The sequence below is a fragment of the Homarus americanus genome, unplaced genomic scaffold (assembly GCF_018991925.1).
Source record: "Homarus americanus isolate GMGI-L3 unplaced genomic scaffold, GMGI_Hamer_2.0 scaffold11022, whole genome shotgun sequence".
NCBI lineage: Eukaryota > Metazoa > Arthropoda > Malacostraca > Decapoda > Nephropidae > Homarus > Homarus americanus.
The window spans coordinates 13,989,270-14,012,343 of record NW_024737068.1 but is presented as its reverse complement, the minus strand read 5'-3'; the positions used below and the strand labels follow the sequence as shown (position 1 = coordinate 14,012,343).

The 23,074-nt window shown below is 37.5% G+C and overlaps 1 protein-coding gene across 8 annotated transcripts in view; it reads left to right on the top strand.

The window, feature by feature from the left end:
• Positions 1 to 23,074, top strand: part of LOC121872984 (farnesyl pyrophosphate synthase-like) — a 55,199-nt gene that overhangs the window by 17,156 nt on the left and 14,969 nt on the right. For 7 of the 8 annotated variants that reach the window (XM_042376171.1, XM_042376170.1, XM_042376175.1 and 4 more), the window contains 4 exons: positions 2,491 to 2,671; positions 7,954 to 8,094; positions 9,859 to 10,062; positions 11,763 to 11,927. In XM_042376171.1, the coding sequence (XP_042232105.1) occupies positions 2,491 to 2,671; positions 7,954 to 8,094; positions 9,859 to 10,062; positions 11,763 to 11,927 (691 nt within the window). Of the gene's footprint in view, positions 1 to 132; positions 214 to 2,490; positions 2,672 to 7,953; positions 8,095 to 9,858; positions 10,063 to 11,762; positions 11,928 to 23,074 lie in introns of those variants that run through there. The other variant, XM_042376176.1, reaches the window with a different exon arrangement.

Below are 23,074 nucleotides of genomic sequence, written 5' to 3'. Positions count from 1 at the left end.
TGTGAAGGAACTTTTGATTTTTCTCATTGTCTTGCAAAAAAGGTATTTTAAAATTTATCAGTAAAGAAGAACATGCATGTTAACTTGTATGATGTAGTGGATTGTGGGAGAAGACTGCACATAAATGGGGCAGGTATGAATGAGCAGTGTAACATGCACCAGTGAAGCACTGTACTGTACGGCGACTGACCTGCTGATGAGTTATTTCTTATGGTGTTTATTTTCTTTCTATTTTCATTAGTGAGTACTGATATGATAATCATTTCTTATGCAAATGCTTCGTTTGGTAGATATTTAGGCCCCTGAGGTGCACACTTCTTTGTCTTCTTGGCGGTAAGGTGGTGGTTTTACTTTAAGATTAGGTTAGGTTAAGGTTGGGTTGGGTTAAAAATATTGCACAAACTACGACAATGTTTTCTATAAAACGGTTTTATGCTAAGGTTAGGTTAAGTGAAGGTAAGGTTAAGTTAAGTTAAGGGGCTAATATGGAGGACTTCACAGCCGCTTCCCATCTTTGTAACAGTAAGTTCACCCAAGGCAGGTATTAAGTTATGTTTGATAAGGTTAGATTAAGAATAGGTTAGGAAGTTTTAAGGTAAGGTTAGGGTTAACGTTAGCTTAGGTTAACTTAACTTGAACTTTTAAATACCTGTAAATACTTTTTAACACATTATCCATAACTACGACAGTGTCCACTATAAAACACCACGAAATTGCAGCATTTTAAAATTTGTTTTCTATGAAAAACCAGCGGCAGTGAATTCTTAAATAATACAGTTAAGGTTAAGGTTGATAGGTTTGAGTTGGGTTGGGTTTGATTAGGTTAGGTTAGGTTTGGTTGGGTTAAAAAACTCGCTTGCACAAACTACGAGTGTCCTCTAAAAAACACTGAAAATGAGGAGTTTTTATAATCATTTAATATGCTAAATCGCCATTTTAATTTAGCGACAAAGAACTTTTCCCAACTTTCCAAGCATTTGGGAAATTCCATGGATAAAGCAACCAATGACAGTTAACATAATTACTGTACAGGAGTTAAAAGTTGATTGACTGATCGTCAATCAAAGCAAGACTTGACCACAAGAATTTTGGAAACCAGTTATAGTTAAGGCTAAATAAATATTTTTGATCATATATAATAAGACCCCGTAATTCATCATTCCATAATTTGTAATTCCACTTCAAGTAATATTTTAAACCGTTTATCTTTAGTTAATCATCATATAATGTTAAAAAAATTCTCACTTCACTTAAAACATATAAATGAACAAGCCTTTTGAAAATTTTAATTTAATGGACCAAAAACAAACTACAGGGTACTGTAAAACAAAAAGAATGCATACTGTAAATGTCAGAAAGAATATTAAATGTGAGAAACTTTTAAGATGTACTTTGAATGAAGAATTTATTGCTTTTTTTACAATAAATTGTGAAAATGTCAGAAATTATGTAAAATGTCGACATTTACTTAAAACAAAGCTTTTTGGGAATTATTTTATAGACAAAACGAAAAAAAATATGAACACATCAGAGATTGTTAAACAAACAAATCCAACAGTTCTTTCCCCCCATTTCAAAATACCCCCCTCTACTTTAACATACTGTATCAGGTTTCACATCTAAACTAACACTTTTCCTCTGTGTCTCCTGTTCTACATTTCCAATGTATGCTTATTCAAGATTTATTCTCTAAATATTTTAACCATTCTGTCCATATTATGTAGAAGCATTTTAGGACAAACACCATTGTTGGAGTGGCTGGTGAATGGTGATATACAGTAATTTAATTTATGCGTTAGAATATACTGTAGAGTGAAGTACATTACCAACATTTTGTTTTAAAAAACATTCTGTATTGTGCCCTGTAGTTACCAAGTCACAAGAAGCACATAGAAAAAAATGGAGGAAGAAGGAAAGATACAGTATACTGTACTGTACTGAACAGACGGTACAGTGATATTCACTGGTGATATACATAGTTCACTAACCGGAGGAAAACCTGATAATAAAGTGAAGGAATATTAAGATCAGCACACAGTGGTAAACAAAATATCAGAGTACAGTACAGTAGGCTCTCCCCAATAATGACTTCCACAATAACGTTTTCGACAATAACGGCAAGTTACAATAGATACCCATTTTTGATAATAACGTCTGGATTCTCTAACGGAAATTTTGCGGGAAGCGTCCGAGCGCATCAATGATAGCGCTTGTTTGCCGACATGTTGATAACGTAGTTGTCCGCTCTGCCTCACTCACACACGTTCAGCGTCAGTGAATGAAAGCAAATTAAGAACTAATCCTAGATACACCAATAAAAAAGTGTGGCACCAGGTCATCGTGGCTATTTTTTAAAGATGAATCTTTAGTGGCAGAAACTTGGGTCAGTTTGATGTGCTTTATTCAGTGGTACGGTATTCTAAATGTGTTTGTGTGTGTGTTATACAGTACTGTATTTTGATATATCATGAAATAAATGTCTCTTAACAGGTTACCAGCATGTCAGCACTCTACAGTGGCTTCAGTTAACTTGCCTCCTGCAAAGACTGGACACGCAGCTTCGCAGGACGAGAAGAGAGAGTTTTTGTCATTGTTCCCAGACATTGTCCGTGACTTGGCAGAGGTTGGGACTTACTCTGATATTCCAGATGCCCAGAAGTGGTATGCTAAGGTAAAAATTATAAAAATGACAATATGTTTCTACTTTTTTTGTGTGTCAGTATTTCAGGAAGTGGGTCACACTTTTGGTTTTCAACTACTGAAGATATACTGGGCTAAGTACAAGTACAAGTACAGTACAAACATGTACTGTACTGTATACAGTACAGTAGTACTGTATACAGTACAGTACAGTAGTACTGTATACAGTACAGTACATGTTTGTACTGTATAATTAACTTCATGTTGAAAATAGTATACCTTGCTGTACGGTAGTACCTTTCTCTGAAATTTAAAATGGTATAGCATTTGTGTTCTACCAGTACCTGGTACTATATTGAGACTAATGTTCTTTTTTAATTGTAAACTCACAAAGTTTTTATTAGTGTTTACAATTTTAGGAGAATCTAACACAATGCTGCATGAATCTATCAGATCTTAAATAGTTTTGTTAAGGATTATCAACAAGTAGAATTGAGATTTTTTTTGGGGGGGTGGGGGGGGGCAATTTTGAAGTAGCTACAGGTTTATAATCTGGAATCCAGCAAGCTTGGGACTACTCAGTAGTACTGATATCCAAAATCACAATTCCAGAATTTGGTAAAGTAGTACAATAGATAATAAGCTGTATAGTACAGTATTTATAAAAAGCTCGAGTTGCTGGCCTGCTACAATTCTCCAGCTTTATTGCATTGATATTTACTGTCCACAAAGTAAATTATACTTTGTATTATGTACAGTAATTGTGTAATAAAAGTGTATTTTTTATACAGTACACTATATTGTATCATGCTGGCAAGTGCATTATTCACCAGAATGAATACTGTACTGTACAGGTGGAATGCAAGAGGCCCTAATGTTGCAATGTTTTCTTCAACTGAATTTTTTTGTACTGTTCTACGCCCAGAATTTTTAATCACCCACGTTCCCTCTTCCACGAAGAACCGGCAGGTAAGAGTTGTTCCTTCAAGTGCTAGTTTCAATCGATTGAACCATTTCTTCTCCCTGCAGGACCGTCAAGGGTAGGGTCGGTAAGCCTGTCCATCTTCGCTGATGAATTACGGGTCGTCTTACTTGTGTGGCTGGTATGCCAGAGGTGCGTTTGTTTACAAATGCTGGCATCAAATTCAAGACTGTACACGAAAAATCATCAACATGGAAATTTTTAGTCCTTTTGGGAGTCATGCTCTTGATCACATCAGTGTAGAATAATGTCATCTCCTGTTGGAGTCTAGTTGGCATGCGAATGAATAACTCATCACTGGCAGGCTGGAAGTCAGGTTTGTTGATTAAGGGCCAACCAACTCTTTTTGAAACTTGAATAACTCCATCTCAGGCCCACCAGTAGGTCCCAGGGTGATGGTGAATAATTTGGAAAGGATCACGGGTAGAAATTCACATATGCCCGGTCGCCTGAGGCGACCAAAATATCATAAGGGCGACAAGATTTTACTATTTTGCTGGTCTGGGATCGCCCGATGAGCGAGTGGGCCGATGACAGTGGTAAGACACACTCAATGTGTATAAGAGCTTCATATAGAGAATACACTATTAATGCTAGTTATCTCAATTGTATCACCGGTATTGCAAGCGGAATGGATACCCATTTTCTGTATATAAACACTTTATATGAAAATTAAAATAAAATGTATACACTCAGTGATATAATGTAGTGTGATAAAACTGGACAAATGAGTTGGTGCAATGCCACCTAGAACACCAGGCCGGTTCAGGGATTGTATGACGTCACACACAGATACCACCGCTATTCATGTCGGTGTATGGAAACTGTGCATTGTAATGAATAAACGCAACTATGAGGTTCACGGCACCATCAGCTCGATGAACAGGCTTTGTGTGAAATATAACAGAGTCTAGAACTGCTTTTAGTGTCCTTGTGGCCTAGCCGGTAAGCGTTCCCTAGTCCCACCCAGTAGGTCGAGGGTTCGATTCCTTGCTGGTGAGGTCGTTGATTATATATATATATGTATATAAATATATATATATATATATATATTTATATATATATATATATATATATATATATATATATATATATATATATATATATATATATATATATATATATATTGCTCTCAGTCCTGCACAGAATAAAATGGTAAAGTTCATTTACTTTTGAGGTGTGTATGTAGAAGGCTCCTGGATTACTGTAGTATGGACTGATGACAAGCTGGTTGCTGCTCCTGGTCAGTACAAAAACATGTTGAGGTCGGTTCGTGAAGAAGTCTGTTATGTATTCTTTTTTTTTCAAGAATCAATTGGTCTCTTATGGAAGGCAGTTCAAGAATCGAATTTCATTACAACTGGAAATATATATATATATATATATATTATATATATGTACATTATATATATATATTATATATATACATATACATATATACATACATACATACATACATACATACATATATACACACAGCTAGACCCCGACTTACGACCGCCGCAGTTGTGACCATTTTATTTTTATTTTTTCATTTTTTCCCTTTTTTTTTCTTTTTTTTTTCTTTTTCTTTTTCTTTCAAATGACACACATTTTCTATACCGAAACGTTTCCAGTTAAAGTAGTCTCCATGTATAATTAGAAAATTATGGGGGCCCCATGTGCATTCAGCTGACTACATTAAAGGTAAGTGCTCAGTCACACTGTATCCATTCCTCATTATTTATTACTTTCACTGTACTGTATTTTATTGTAGATTTTTTATTGAAAAAAAAAAATTTTTTTTTTTATCTATGTCGGACTTACGACCTGGATTTGGGTCCCTAACCCTGTCGTAAGTCGGGGTCTAGCTGTATATATGTTTGTGTAATAAATGTATGTAGTAAGTATGTAATCTTTTTCACTCAAATCCTAATGAAACACTACTGAATTAGAATAGCTGGTGTAAACAGTCCAAACACAGTCCCACCACTGATCGTCTCGTGAAGCAAGTTTATAAATTAAAGAAAATAATTGCAGTGTGTTTAATGTATTACAGTATATTATAAATAAATAATAAACAAATAAATCGGTAAATCCATTTCAAGTAAATGAAAAAATTTTACTCGACACCGACATTAGTTTCAGTTAAATAACAGACGCTTAAGTGATGCCACTAGTGTTTACACTACACCAACCGGTAACAGTTGATGCCATTACAGTACTTGAAGTGAGTTGGCCTTATTTTAAATAACCAAGGGTGTGTAAACAGCACTGGTCATTGGGATGGTTGGTAAAGGACTACTGGGTCAGTAAGCTCCCAATGGTAAGTGTCACATTTGGGGTAGTCTTATACAGCGAATAGAGCTCAAAACCTACTTTTTAAATGGAAATTTTTGGGGTCGTCTTATACACCCCGTAACCTTGTAGGCTGAGATATATGGTACGCAGTGTATATTATAATTAGGGATGTTATACAAATGTTCAATATCGTTTGTGAGTGGTCTCACAACCCAAGTACAGTGGTCCCTCGGTTAACGAACACAATTCGATCCAGAGGGTCATCCGTTAACCGAATCCATTGTTTCAATGGGATATTGGGTAATTGGTTCCAGCTCACCAAAAAGTACATATAAAGTAAAAAAAAATGCAGTAAAGTACACTTGCTTTGAGGTGTGTATGTAGAAGGTTCCTGGTTGATGATGATGATGGGAATTAGAAGTGGGGGTGGAGGAGAAGGGAGAAGAGAAGGAAGTGGGGATGGAGGAGAAATCACCTTTCAGGGTACCCATGCTTGATGCCATCATTTCACCAATAAAATTTTAAGTTCACTAGGTGTAATTCAAGATTATTTTATTGAAATCAACACTGCACTGTGCTATATATTATCAATATGTTAACTAAATTTCAGAATGACCAAAAATTTCAATGAAAAATGCAAAAATATTCAAGACACCAACAAAATAGATGTTCACTCCACTGTTTTCAAAGCCCAACTGATGCCTTGTGGCTGAGTCAAGCTGCTGATGGGCGCACAAAAAACTAGTTCCCTGTACTGCATATATTATCAATATGTTAAATAAATGTTAAAATAACTAATAATTTTAATATAAAAAAATGCAAAAATATTAAAGAGCACAACTTTATTGATATTTGCTCCACTGTAAACGAATGTAAAAATAGAACAGATTACTGAATTGGCAGACTAGCCCATCAGCTGATCAGCTGATGCTCACAACAAAACGTGATATTCGTAAGGATTTCATTAATCAAATTTTTGTTCGTTAACCGAATTGAAGATTCTTTTGGAAGGTAATTCGTTAAACGAAATTTCGTTAACCGAACCGTTCGTTAACTGAGGGACCACTGTACATCAAATTTGTGGGCATTAGAAGATATACACTGCTCTAAAAAGATATCTAAGTGAAGGGGAATATGGCTGATGTTATGGCTAAATAAGGAGAAGGTAATGAGGTAGAAGAAGACTAGAACTAAACTCGGGAGAGTCAGGAAAGTATAGGTACAATTGGGGTTGGTGTAACCCAGTGAGTTGTAGAAAGGCATCAGGGTCAATATGAGGGAGTATTGTGTCGACACCATGGGTGAAGGGGTTGTAACACATGCGATCTATTACATCTAAGGGAGCGACACTAGCATCGTCAGTGTAGGAATTTTGGTATTGATTAAGGAAAGTAAAAACTCAGGGTCATTGAGGTGTGAAAAGGGAAGGTCAGAGAAAGTTATATTAGTGGGGGTAACGTACTCACAAGTGCTACAACCAACAGAATTTAGATGACTGGTACTGTTGAGGGTGATTCCCAGTTTGAGTGGCAGGTGCACCTGTCTCTTGGTTCTGAAGGTTGCTGATTTCCTCCACAGAGGGAGGAAAGTGGGATTTTGCCAGAAGTATGGACAATTAGGCTACATGACAGATTCATTCATTACTTTATATTATTTTAAATGGAATGTCTCAAAGTATCCAAAGTTGATGCAGTTCTGAATTTTGGGTAAGTATTCCAGATCATAAACCTGAACTACCCTACATGAGAAGAGAGTCACATATCATGAACATACTCTTACCTGTGAAAAAACAAAGAAAAAATAACAAAAGATACAGTTAGGTCCCACTGAATGAGTATCCAATGATTGAGAATTTGTTGTAGTGAGCTTAGTGTGTGAGAGAGGAAAATACCAGCAGATATGTGTACATCTTTCGGCATTGTTTTACAAATCAAATTGAATCTCCAATATGCATGTAAGGTGGTAGAGGGTTAAGATGGTGAAGCTTGTAATTATTTTAATTTAAAAAATTTAGGTTGTTGTGTTTGAAATATCTTTAAATTTTTCTACAGGTGTTGCAGTATAATGCTGTTGGAGGAAAAATGAACCGAGGTTTAGCAGTGTCATTATCTTTTAAACTTTTAGCATCGCCAGATCTCATAACTCCAGAAAACATACAACGGGCTCATATTCTTGGCTGGTGTATCGAATTGGTGAGTTGTACGTTTCATCTCAACAACAGTTAACTACGTTTTCAATTTGCTTGGTTTTCTCACCCATTTGATTTCCCTTCAGAACAAACAATTTCATGTTCGCTTTAAAAGTTTGTAACCTCCTTTTTCCCAACCTTTCTTCTGCTTTCCTTTTGCATTCTTACATCATTCTTTTTGCTTTTCTTGTAACCTTTCTCCTTTTCATGATGCTTTACTTGCAACTATTGCTCATTTTTTCTTCCTTATTTATCACTGCCCCTATTCTCTTCTTATTTGTTATTTCTATTTTCTCGTACCCACATCCCTGAGCTCCATTTTCTAGGCCTCGCACGAATGTGCATTACAAAATTAGGAAATAACTATACCTTTTGTAGCTATAACAATTATCATTTTGGAGAAGACATTGACAAGGTAAATTGGTAAGCACTGTGTCTAAGTAATAGCAAATTATGGAGTGGGAGGAAAGCCACTTAGTGCAGTATATATAAACTTTTTATAAGATAGAAGACTAAGCAAGAGCTGTGGGGTGAAAGTAGGAGTGAGGTAAGGCTATGTGATGTCTCCATGGTTGTTCACTATACAGAATATTGTACTATTTGGATTGAATGGTGTGGGAAAGGAACTCAAGATTAGATTGGGTGGGAAAGAAACTAGAACTGGATGGTGGTATGTGGCCACTAATAACATATACAGGTTGACAACCCTTTATCCGAAAACCGAAAAGCTCTGAAAACCGAAAGTTTTTTTGTGGAGCAATTTTTTATTTATTTTTTATTTTTATTTTTGTTTTAACAGGGCTTAGCTCACCCAGGCATAGATCACTGAGCCACATCGGGGCCTGGGGAGCAAAAATGTAATGGTAATACTAATTATAATAATAATTATTTATAGTAAATACAAATTTTAATAAAAAATACACCAAAATAAAATAATAATAACAATAATAAGAAACTATAATAATAAAATTATTAATAATAATAATAATAATAATAATACTGTATTAATAAAATAATAATAATAATAATAGAGAAATACAAGAATGAAAAAAAGATAAAAAGTGAGAAACACGACCTAGACCTATGAATTATTATTATTATAATTATAATTATTAATATATTTTTGCCTCCCAGGCCCCAATGTGGGTCAGTGACTTGAGCCTGGGTGGGCTGATAAACACACACACACAGAAAAAAACTAACCATTCTGAAAACCGAAAAATTCCGAAATGCCTCTGGCCCCAAGGATTTCGGATAAGGGATTGTCAACCTGTACCAGTACATACAAGTTACATGTACAGTATTATAGGCACATAATATATCATCTCGACCAAACTTTACAGATTTGATTATCAAATCAAGGGCGGATCCAGACCCCTCCTTTTCAAAAGAAAATTCCAATACTTTTTCTGTAATACAGTAATACTGTACTCAGGCATTTTTATATAGTAAAAAGTAATTACTGTACTATTGACCTCAGAATTTCTCTTAATATCAAGTGCACATAGCTGTGCTCGCTATGTTCCTCTACCCAAAACTTCTTGGACCACACATTTGATATTTATGGATATGCCATGCAAATTATCTGGTTCCTTAGTACAGGGTACTCTGCTGTATATGATATAAATAAAAAATGGAGGGTTAAATCCTTCTCCTTTTGGTGTCTACATTAGACTCAAGTACTGTTAGTTGTTGATTACTATTTCATGTTTATATTTTATTAGAATGTGACCTAAGACACTCATATGGTGATTTATTGTTTCTTCAGCTTCAGAGCTTCTTCCTAGTATCAGATGACATCATTGATGGAAGCAAGATGCGACGTGGAAAGCCTTCATGGTACCGTAATGATAATTTGGGCCTCAGTGCCTTCAATGATGCCATCCTTCTTGAGGCAGGAGTCTATAAGCTTCTACTGAAGCACTTCCAAGATGCCCCTTATTATTTGGATATGCTAGAACTCTTCCATGAGGTTAGTTGCTTAATGTATTTGAAGTGTCTGAGACTTTGTTAATCTTTATAAAAAATATGGTAAAATTGCTCTAGTAGTTTAGAAATTAGTTTATCCTGTGTATTTTGGTGTAATTTAGTCAAATTTAACCTTTATTTCTTTGGGAAAATACCCGTTTTAGAGTCCCCCCCCCCGGATGGAAAACTTTAAAATTAATTTCTGATATTATTCTTTGCTCTCTGGTTGAAATGGGGTTATAAATACTCCAAATAAGGAGATCTAAAGTTTGGGGATGGTTAAAACAGTCGGCCGTGTGCCCCCCCCCCAGGTAATGAAACCTAACATATCTTAATTTAAACTAACCTAATCTAACCTAACTTAATTTAAACTAACCTAACCAATTTAAACTAACCTAACCTAACTTAATTTAAACTAACCTAACTTAATTTAAACTAACCTACCCTAACTTAATTTAAACAAACCTAACCCCTAAATCGGTACAATACCTTAATTAGAAGTCGAGGGGCCAAGGACAGGCTGAGGGTCAGGCTCGCTGATGTCTTGTATGCTGTCAGTGTATGGGTGCGGGTACTTTCCCCTGGAAATAAAGGTCAAATTCGATTAAATCACACCAAAATACACAAGATAAACTAATTTTTAAACTACTAGGGCATATTGCCCGAAACTGCAATACAGTAATACCAAAAATATTGTGCAACATATGGGAAAAACCGTGAAGAGCACTTATTGTAATGTTAAATCATATTCTATTAAATTTTGCATTTAGGGCATAGAGGCTTTTGTTTCATTTTGTGTGTCTTACGTTAATTCTCTGTCTACAAATTTGGTCGTGTAGATTTTGAGTTATTTCTCCTGGGCCAACATCCAACTCTCCTTTAAAGTTGCATGAAAAATTCTGTAAAAGCTGGTAATGTGACTGGTAATCATATTAAACCAAGCTCAGAGAGAATAAGAGAAAATTAGAATAATGCAGTAACAGATATGAATCAACAACATTGTCACTGGAATGAGATTACTAAATAATTTTGCAGTTACATAATTTGGTCATTCCATTTATTGTGTCATACATGTTTTAAGATGTAGGTCAGTCTTACTTGCATTAAATTTTCACAGCCTTGCAGATATGCAGTACAGTACAGTACTGTTGTTTTCCCTCTTAACTACAGATTGTTGGTCAAAGCTTCTTCAAGTAAGAGTTGTTTCTTTGCTTTACAGACACCTGTATAGTCATCTGTAAGACGACAATGTTTACATTTTCCCCAAGCTGGTACAGTACTTCCATGGATTAATGAAACCATAAGATACATCATCTGCAGTTTGACGCTTCTACCAGTATATTTTATATACAATGCATTGTAAACAGCTAACTGATATCAACATTATCATCATTTTATGACTATTTTCTACTTTTGCTTGGGTTACCATAATAACCCAATGGCATGGTATCCTGATTACCATCAGGCAAATTTGATGCCCTTCCTATCACCAACCTACTTTTACAGAGTAGGAACTGGTCATTATATTTAGAACTTTCAAGCAGCCTCTTAACTGACAAGGCAGCGTCACAACTCCCTGAGCATGTCATAGTTTATTATAGCCAAATTTTATTCTGTATATCATTTGTTCACTACAGTGTACTCTAGTCAGACATTCATAGTGCTATAATTTTATTTTTAAAATACATTATATTCTGTTTTCAGATGACATTAAAAACAGCACTTGGACAAGCTTTGGACCTTCTGTCATGCCCAGCAGGACAGAGACCAAACCTGAGCAAATTTAGCATGGAGCGTTATAATGCTATTGTTAAGTACAAGACTGCGTATTACTCATTCTACTTGCCAATTGCCCTGTCAATGTACATGGTTAGTCTCCTATTTTTAATTGTATTTGATCCTGTATAATTATACCAAATTGCTTTAAAATTATTTTATGTTTACATAATTGTTTCATGTTCTAAAATGTTTGGTAATAATCAATGTAAATGAAGATTTTTTCTTAAGTTTAGATTGATTTAATTTTCATTAAAAGAAAAGAAAATGCAATAGTATAGTATAGATATATATATATTTACCTGTATATATCTACAGTGGTATGTATACAGGTAAATTTTATAGCATAGTTATGTAAGTCACAGGTAATTAATGCATTGATGTTTACAGGAAAAAGATGGTCTTTATTATATGTTACAAGTTCAAGAATGTAAACATAGATTTTATAAACAATCTTAATCAATCGGGTGTATGAGTGCAATAAAGTGAATTTGCAAAATTATTTAAGAAATGTAGGAGACTTATTTTTCTTTTACAGATGTTATTTACTGTCTACTAATCACATTTGCCTCCTTATCAGTGGTATACCTGTACAGTACTAGCTCGGTCAGTTTTGAAAATAAGGTGGTACAGGTACTGTACTGGAAACATCCGCATAATATGACACTACAGTACTGTCAGAATTTGGACACATTCAGAAGTCCAGAAAACAAAATATAATCAGAAAATCTAAATTCCAACCAGAAATTACTACACTGAGGACGATGATGTATGCAACATTGCAGAGCTATACTACAGGTAAACCTCTGTGGGAAAAAATTAATAAAATTGAACAACTCCTTCTGGTGGTACCCATCTGCTCCACTATTACAGTGGTCCCTTGGTTAATGAACTCAATTCGTTCCAGAGGGTTGTTCGTTAACCGAAACCATTGTTTCAATGGGATTTTGGGTAATTGGTTCCAGCTCACCGAAAATTACATATTAAGTAAAAAAAAAAATGCAGTAAAGTATACTTACTTTGAGGTGTGTATGTAGAAGGCTCCTGGTTGATGATGGTGATATGAATTTGAAGTGGGAGGAGGAGAAGGAAGTGGGGGTGTAGGAAAAGCATTTTACTGCTTCTTGGAAGGCGAGTCACCTTCCATAAAAATGTAAGGAACCTCTGGACTGACAGATTCTCCAGCAGGAAAATCCTCTCTCCTTTTTGAAGTGGAAGGCTGAGGGATAGCATCTTTCTCCCACTGCCTTTTAGAGAAGAAACTGTCAATTTTTCTTTGTGGGGCATTTCTCCTTGTCATTAACTGGTTTTAGAAGGAGACCACTTTGTCCTGAACATTACACAAAATAGGTTCTGTTGTTTCCACATCAGGGTGCCTTGAAGCCAGTTTCCTGAACATCTCCCAGTGTTGAACAACATGTTTAAGTCTGAAGAATACATATGATCATCACTTTCCCTTTCCTCCTCACCACTGTCAGCCTCTAACATCTCATCCAGTTGCTGCAAGTCTTCAGGAGTATGTTCCTGCTCATGAGACATCACAAGCTCTTCCACATCATCCTCCTCCACTTCGAGGCCCATTGACTGACCAATGGACACAATCTCCTTGTCCAACTTCGCTTCTTCCTCAAATCCTTCAAAATCATGGACTGCTGATGGCCTAAGTGCTTTCCATGCAGAATTGAGAGATCCAATGGAGACTTCTTGCCATGATGACACAATCAATTTTACAGCCTCCAGGATGTTGAATTGTGTCTTTCAGAACTGTGCCAGTGTTAGTTCAGGATCAGTGGAAGTTGCCTAATAACACCTCCTGAACATTTTCTTCATGTACAGCTTCTTGAAGTTGCTGATTACATTTTGGTCCATTGGCTGAATAATTGATGTAGTGTTGGGAGTCAAATCGAACCTCCAAAGTGCTGGCAAGTTCAGGGTCATGACCAGGGGCATTATCCATAAGGAGAAGAACCTTTAAAGGAAGTTTATTGGTGGTTAGGTAGCTCTTCACAGAAGGGCAAAACACCTCAACAGCCTATTCATTAAAGAGCTGTCTTGTTACTCATGCCTTATGGTTGGACTTCCAATAAACTCCAAGTTGTCCTCTTACCACCTTTTGTTGCTTGAACACCATGGGATTTTCAGAGTGGTAGACAAGCATAGGCTTCAGACAGAAATCCCCTGAAACATTGGCACCAAGCAATAGAGTGAGATGGTCCTTCATGGGTTTATGCCCAGGTAAAGAGGCTTCATCCCCGATGACAAATGTCCTTTTGGGCATTTTCTTCCAGAACAGCCCAGTTTCGTCCACATTGAACACTTGCTGTGGAAGATAATTCTTTTCATTCGCCAGTTCCTTAAACTCCACTACAAATTTTGCTGCTCCTTCTTTATCTGCACTGGCAGCCTCACCATGCCTAACAACACTAAAAATGTCACTTCTCAACTTAAATTTTTTGAACCAACCCTTGCTGGCCCTAAACTCTTCAAACTCTCTGCCAGAAGAACTAGGTTGCTCTTCCTTCAAATGTTCGTATATTTCCCTGGCTCTTTCACCAATAAATTCTGTCGAAATTGAATCTCCTTTCATTTGTTTTCCTTAATCCAAATGAGAAGTAACTTCTCTGTTTCTGAAATTCAGGATCTACCTTTAAACACTGGTAGATTTGTCTTTCACTATCACTTCTTTAAACTTGTCTTTCTGCGCAAGAATTGTAGACACAGTTGATGCCGACATGCCATATTTTTTACTAAGCACATTTGTTCTAATGCCTTCTTCATGTTTCTTTATAATTTCTTGTTTCACCTGGATTGAAATCGCCTTTCTAGATTTCTTTGGACCCATGCTGGACTCAATAAAAATTTCACCACTAAATTTTTAAGTTTAATTACTGTAATTAAAGATTATTTTCTTTAAATCAACACTGCACTGCACTAAATATTATCAATGTGTCAAATAAATTTCAGAATTACCAATAATTGTACTGTAAAAATGTAAAAATAGTTTATGTTCAAGAGAGCCACAAGCAAGATGTTACCTCCACTGAACAGACACAAACAGACGCCTTGGTGGGCGAGTCAAGTGGCTGATGGGTGCACCAAAAACTAGTTCCCTGTACTGCAAATATGTTAAATAAGTGTTAAAATGGCTAATAATTTTAATATAAAACTTGGAAAACTATTTAATAGCACAACCTTCTTGATATTTACTCAAATGGGAACGAATTTAAGCCCTAGAACCGATTACTGTATTGTTGGACTAATCTTCCAGCTGGTGAGCAAGCGAAAACATGTTGACATGTTTTAGTAAGAATTTCGTGAACCGAATTTTTGTTCATTAACCGAATTGAATATTCTTATGGAAGGTAATTCGTTAACCGAAATTTCGTTAACCGAGGCCTTCGTTAACCGAGGGATCACTGTATACATAATCAGAACACCTCTAACAGAAATCACTGGCTTTATTACTAAAGTATTCATAATTTTGTTATACATTAGTGAAAAAATCAAGTAGATTCCTAAGAGTTGTCCACTCGCCTAATATGACATACCAAATGTGTGATACTTATCATTGTATCACAATAGTATTTGTTTATATTTAATTTCTATAAATATGCAGTACAGTAAACCCTCAATAACTCGGTACATCTGTGGCTCTGGCCTTGCTGAGTTATCCCAAATTCCGACTTATTGAGGCACTTTTTCCCCCTCCTACGAAAATACAACAATAAAAAGTTATCTTCCCATATATGTGTACACCTAATAAAAAATTATTCAACACCCTTACGGCATGGTACAATGATACATCACATGAGAATTTTTGAAAAAACTCCTGAGGTACGGTGCATGGTTGGTATCTCTGGCCTGCTGAGTTGTGCACCGAGGCATGGCCAATCCACGCTTATGCAAGGTGTCCCCAGTTTCGACGTAGCGTTGTATCCATCGGGCTACGGTGTGCTTGGACACTCCAACCCGCCTAGCAATTTCACCATTGCTGAGGCCCACACCGTGTAGTGCGATGAATGCTGTGCATGTCTTCTCCGAGGTTTTTATCTCCTCTAACATTGCTATGATTCGAAATAAACATTACGATTCCTACTGTTCGCTCCAAAGCTCAACTCAATGCAGGTTGAACCAGTTCCGTTTCCAACATATTCGATACATTTTAGTATTCAGATAACAAACCTCCTGTGATAAAAGTCTCTGCTAACACTAACATTGTTTGTCTCAGATGAATTAAACTACCCAGTCGCCCCCATCCGGTGGACCTACCAATCTTATCATGTTTGGCATACTAAAGAAATATCATACCTCGTTTCGTGACTCATTCCCTGCTTCATAATCATGTCAGTACTGTGCTTAATGTTATATCACCACTTTGATACACAAATATTCTGCGTTCTTTGTGCATGTGGTCTTATATTACTGGACGTTTACATACTTTCCATCATCTACACTTCGTAATGATGTGGGTTTATGTCCTTGCATCTCATAATGTAAGAAATCCATAAATGGCATCCTGATTCATTGGTTGTCATGCACACATTAATTCAGATTGTGGGTTTGATTATTATATTACAGTGGGTAATGCTATGCTTTTTAGAGGCTTTCGTACTATCTGTAACACTTTATGTATTCCCGTTTATTATCCGTTAAATACTACACGTGGCTACAGAAAACATCATATCTCTCTCTCTCTCTCTCTCTCTCTCTCTCTCTCTCTCAAAAAGAGAGAGGGGTACCAACCACACCAGGTAATCACCGCTTCTGTACCAATGATCGTTGCAGGGGTGTATCAGAGCAAAGGGTGCCGAATAATTTTTTAGTGGGAGTACATGTAATTACTAAATGTAAAAGAGGAACACTTACCAGCACTGCAGGCAAAGAATGAAGCATCTTAGTACTGTAGGTGACACAGATGCATTGTAGGTGACACAGGTATGGTAGATGAGAGAGGCATGGTATGTGACACAGGCATGGTAGGTGATGCAGGTGGTGGAAGTGATGGAGGCACTTACATTCAGTATGCTTTACTGTATAGTATTGTACTACTGGGTTCGCTTATATAAAATAAAAATTTTTACATGTACAGTAGGCCCTTCAAATTCGTGGGGATTAGGTGCTCAAAATGGCCACAAATCGCCAAATCCGCGAATAACGTTTGCCGGGGGGGTTACATTTTTACGTGTGTACAAAGAAATATATATTCCCTTTGTCTTCGCCCTTAGGACAATTATTTCTTTTACCTGTATTTTATATATGTGTGTGTAGACACACACATGCAAAACACGTACAAATAAATAATTATGGGAAAATCCTCTCATAAATAATCAGAAACAAATGTAGTATTAAAAAAGTTGAGTCTACCCTCAAGTCTACTCCGTGCTTTGTTATTAATAAAGCACGAAGTAGACTTGAGGGTAGACTCAACATTTTTGATACTACATTTGTTTCTGATTATTTGTGAAAGGATTTTCCCATTACAGTATTATTTATATGTATGTGTTACTGTCACTAAAACAAACGGTTCCCTGTCCCGGCCGTGAAAATGCTGGCAACTTTAAAACTACCTGCTGACATTCTTGGGTTCATCCAGGGTGTCATCCGCTAATAATAGAGGACCTCAAAATAAAAATACGCGATTTATCCGGGCATGCTGTACAAAGCATTTTCACCTAAACACTAGAATACAATACTGTACAGTTTTTTCACTTAAACACTACAAGGTATTTTCACTTAACACTATGAGATGTACAGTACACTGTATAATCACTCACTGTCAGATGACAGCAAGACATGTGGCACTTCTGGGGAAATACTGTGTAGGAAACTGGCACTGCTGGAAGTGGTGTCTGAGGAAGAGTATCCTGATACTGAAGGTATCACTAAGGAGGCTTCACTGTTGGAGGAAGGGCGACTGGTTCTTGGGACCCTTGAGTCAGGTTTAAAGAAGTCAGATATTTTCCCTTGCTTGAAGTGTTGACATTTTATGACATTTGCTCTGATGTGTCTAAGAGTTGAATAGTGTTTCTCTAGGTCAGGCAACCTGCCCACTGCCTCCAAGACCTTGTCCAAGTGAAATCTGAGATCAGATAGCTTAGGCCGTGGACTGGGATCTTCGTCATCGCATTTGTCATCTTGTTCTTCTGTCATTTCTTCAAGACACATCAACTATCTCCTCCTCTGTGTCGTGACGAAATCCTTGTTCTGCGTTGTCTACCTCCAGTCACTCCACAACATTGTCCTCAGACACCCCAATCTTGCAACCTTGGTGTGGCAAGTTAATCAAATCGTCAAAAGTCTGTTCCACGCATTGGTGAGGGTAGTTACACTTAGGCTTTTCCATGCCTCTGCCCAGTTAAACATTGCATTATGGATGTTGTAGGCTTTGTAATTATCCAAAGTGCAAGCTCCCCTCCTGTCAACTTCCATGTCACCCTCGTCCTCCAACACCACAAAGCATTCTCCCTGGTACTTGTACCTGTAGTGTCGCTTGAAGGCCTCTATCACTCCCTGGTCCATTGGCTGTATTACGGAGGTGGTGTTGGGAGGAGGATACAAGACCTTGATACGACCACCATGTCCCACAAGCTCCTCTATGTCAGGATGTGCAGGGGCGCTGTTTAGGAGCAGGATGGCCTTCACATTTTCCCTCGAAATTTCCAGCACTTCCATCTGATACTTGATGACGACAGGTACAAAGTGGCTGTGAAACCAGGTCTGGAAGATGTCATGAGTGAACCAGGCAGTCTTATTCCCCTTATATATCACTGGTAAGGTGTTTATATTTTTAAAGCCCAGGGCTTGTTTGCCTTTCCCAAAAGCATTGGTTTCAGCCAGTGGGTGCTGTCAGCATTGGCACAGACAAGAATCGAGACTTGATCTTTTGCCATCTTCCTGCCAGCTACGTGTGTCTCGTACCTGGAAGCCTAGGTGTTGGATGGTGGAGCCTTCCAAAAAAGCCTGTTTCATCAGCGTTATATATCTGGCTGACCAATAACTGAGCGTCTTCAATAATTTTCACAAGACGCTTCCTGAAGGGCTCAACACTTCCTTCGTCAACACTGGCAGACTCGCCAAAAACTTTCCGGTTAACCAAGCAATGATGGCTTCTAAAATTGAAAAGCCAACCAGCACTTGTGTTGAAGCCTTGTATCTTAAGGTGTTGTGCTAAGCGAGCTGCGGCATTTTGAATGTTCACGCCACGTACGTGACACCTGATGCACGTTCCTGCTTGTACCACTTGTACACAGCTTGATCTAAACCAGTAAATTTTGCTGGCTTAATTATTTTCTGCACTTTTTTGAGATGCCAGCATCCTCTAGAGTTAGAAAGTGCTTCCAAATCTTGTCCCAATTCTTTTTTATAATGTAAAATGTGCTGGACTTGATCCCAAACTTCTCACACACCATACGCATGGATGCGCCAGCTTCCACTCATTCTAACACTTTATTTTTATCATGAAAACTGAGGGACTTAAGCTTCATGCCCTTCCTGTAGATCCTTGAAGGTGCAGATGCCATATTACTGATGTTTGATGAGGGAGAACACAAGCAGAGAACAAAGTGTGGAGAGACAAGCCACGGAAGCGACAATAACGAGCGCCAGACTGACTCACGCTTGGAGAGTGGCCTAGCCTCCTGGCATCCCACGTGACATTACTCTTACCCACGTGCCAGATATGCCGAGATTTTCCCAGATAATTTTATATGTCTTAGCATTTCCCGAGTTATACTATACAGTGATCCCTCGGTTAACGAACGTCTCGGTTAACGAAATTTTGGTTAAAGAATTACCTTCCATAAGATTCTTCACTTCCCGTTAATGAAAAAATTCGGATAACGAATTCCTTACGAATTTTTCCCAACATGTTTCGCCTGTTCACCAGCTGTAGTATTAGTCTTCCAATACAGTAATCGGTTCTAGGGCTTAAATACGTATCCATTTAAGTAAATATAAAGAAGGTTGTACTATTCAATAATTTTAAAAGTTTTATTTTAAAATTTTTAGTCATTTTAACAATTATTGAACATAATTGAAGTACAGGAAACTAGTTTTTAGCGCGCCAAACAGCCACTCAACACACCAAGCTTGGCGTCAGTTTGTGTATCTGTTCAGTGGAGGGAACATCTTGTTTGAGACTCTTCAACATAAACTCTTTTTTCTGTTTTTACAGTCAAATTATTGGTCATTTTGAAATATATTTTACATATTGATAATATATAGCGCAGTGCAGTGTTTATTTAAAGAAAATATTCTTTATTTACAGCAATAAAACTTAAAATTTCAGTGTTGAAATCGAATCCAGCATGGCTCCAAAGAAATCGAGAAAAGTTATTTCAATCCAGGTAAAACAGGAAATAATAAAGAAACATGAACAGAGCATTAGAACAAAGGTGCTTAGTAAAGACTATGGCATGTTGGCATCAACTGTGTCGACAATTCTTGCACAGAAAGACAAGTTCAAGTTCAAGGGAAAAACAAATGAAAGGTGATTCAGTTTCTACAGAATTTATTTGTGACAGGGCCAGGGAGATTTACGAACATTTAAAGGAAGATCAACCTGGTTCTTCTGGCACAGAGTTCGAAGATTTTCGGGCAAGCAAGGACTGGTTTGAAAAATTTAAGAAAATAAATGACATTTTCAGTGTTACTAGGCATGGTGATGCTGCCAGTGCAGATAAAGGAGCAGCAGCAAAGTTTGTAGTGGAGTTTAAGAAACTGGTGGAAGAAGAAAATTATCTTCCACAGCAAGTGTTCAATGTTGACGAAACTGGGCTGTTTTGGAAGAAAATGCCCAAAAGGACATTCACCACCAGAGATGAAGCCTCTTTACCTGGGCATAAACCCATGAAAGACCGTCTCACTCTTTTGCTTGGTGCCAATGCTTCAGGGGATTTCCGACTGAAGCCTATGCTTGTCTACCACTTTGAGAACCCCAGGGTGTTCAAGCAACAAAAAGTGGTAAGAGGACAGCTTGGAGTTTATTGAAAGTCCAACCGTAAGGCATGGGTGACAAGAAAGCTCTTTAATGAATGGGCTGTTGAGGTGTTTTGCCCTTCTGTGAAGAGCTACCTAACCACCAATAAACTCCCTTTAAAGGCTCTTCTCCTTGTGGATAATGCCCCTGGTCATGACCCTGAACTTGCCAGCACTTTCGAGGCTCAATTTGACTTTGTCAAAGTGTTATTTTTGCCCCCCAACACTACATCAATCATGCAGCCAATGGACCAGAATGTGATCAGCAACTTCAAGAAGTTGTACATGAAGAAAATGTTCAGGAGGTGTTATCAGGCAACTTCCACTGATCCTGAACTAACACTGGCACAGTTCTGGAAGACACAATTTAACATCCTGGAGGCTGTAAAATTGAATGTGTCCTCATGGTGAGAAGTCTCCATTTGATCCCTCAATTCTGCATGGAAAGCACTGTGGCCATCAGCAGTCCATGATTTTGAGGGATTTGAGAATGAAGCAGAGTTGGACAAGGAGATTGTGTCCATTGGTCAGTCATTAGGCCTTGAAGTGGAGGAAGTTGATGTGGAAGAGCTTGTGATGTCCCATGAGCAGGAACTTACTCCTGATGACTTGCAGCAACTGGATAAGATGTTAAGAGGCTGACAGTGGTGAGGAGGAAAGGGAAAGTGATGACTATATGTCCACTTCAGATATGAAAGATGTTGTTCACTACTGGGATAAGTTCAGGAAACTGGTTTCAAGGCACCCTGATGGGGAAACAACAGAACCTATTTTGTGTAATATTGAGGACAGAGTGGTCTCCTTCTAAAAAAATCAGTTAATGATGAGGAGAAATGCCCCACAAACAAAGATTGACAGTTTCTTCACTAAAAGGTATCGGGAAAAAGATGCTAGCCCTCAGCCTTCCACTTCAAGAAGGAGAGAGGATGTTCCTGATGGAGAATCTGTCAGTCCAGAGGTTCCTGACATTTTCATGGAAGGTGACTCACCTTCCAAGAAGCAGTAAAATGCTTCTCCTCCACCCCCACTTCCTTCTCTTCTCCCTTCTCCTCCTCCACCTGCCACTTCAAATTCACATCAGCATCATCATCCAGGAGCCTTCTACTTACACACCTCAAAGTAAGTGTACTTTACTGCATTTTTTTTTTTTTACTTTAGGTAATTTTTGGTGAGCTGGAACCAATTAACCGAAAACCCATTGAAACAATGGTTTCGGTAAACGAACAACCTTCTGGAACGAATTGTGTTCGTTAACCGAGGGACCACTGTAATACATTCCAAGACCATATCTGTTCTGAGTTATATGAAATTCTGAGTTATCAAATGCCGAGTAACGAGGGTTTACTGTAATATTAATTACACTTCTGCTATTTGCCGAGGTCCACATTAAACCTACCTGAGCGGTGCTGACAGTGGTTTGACGACTACTGCTCGAATGGACAAATGAGAATTATACTACGAATCCTCAAGGCTTGTCCAACCTTTTAGCAGTGGAGCATATTAGAAACTGGGGCACTAAAATGTTGATACAACCAATGCCAGAAGTTTAGATAAGAAGACTGAAATATTGAGTTTCTCCAATGATGTAGTCAAGACCAAGAATGACACCACTTAAAATTTTGGTGTTTATAAATCCCCTGAAGATTAGCCCCAGATAGTTTTGGGCATGGAAACCACATATAGTATTTAGAAAGACATAACATCCCTAGAAAAGGTGCACTGCAGAATAACTAGAATTATTTCTGAAGTAAAACATCTGTTATCCAAGTACTGTAGACCGAGGGTCTTAGGACTGAGGTTTCTTCACACAAGACTTGATAAGGGGAACCACAGAGACCTTCGAAATCTGGAAAGGCATGAAAGATGTAAACCCAGATCAGTTTTTCAAGATGTCACAGACCACCAACAAAAGAGAACAAATCTGTTGCTTCAAGCTTGCCAAGGTATCATGCAGGATGAATATGAAGATGTACATTTTCATGGAGAGGGTGGTAGACCTATGAAACAATCTAACAGCTAATTCCATGGAATTGAGACTGGTACTAGGCTTCAAAACAGCCCTTGGCAAAGATATAAAGAACAATGGGGAGATGCTATATAGGTCATTCCTCCTTTCAGTCATGGCCAGATTTAACGGGATGCCATTAAATTGGGTAAATTCTTCCTTGCCTATTAAGCTGAGTTAGGTGTCATGGATCCATAGGCTGTAATTGGAGGATTAAAGTATGAAATCCCACTTAAAAGTTGAGGAGACAAGTGAGATG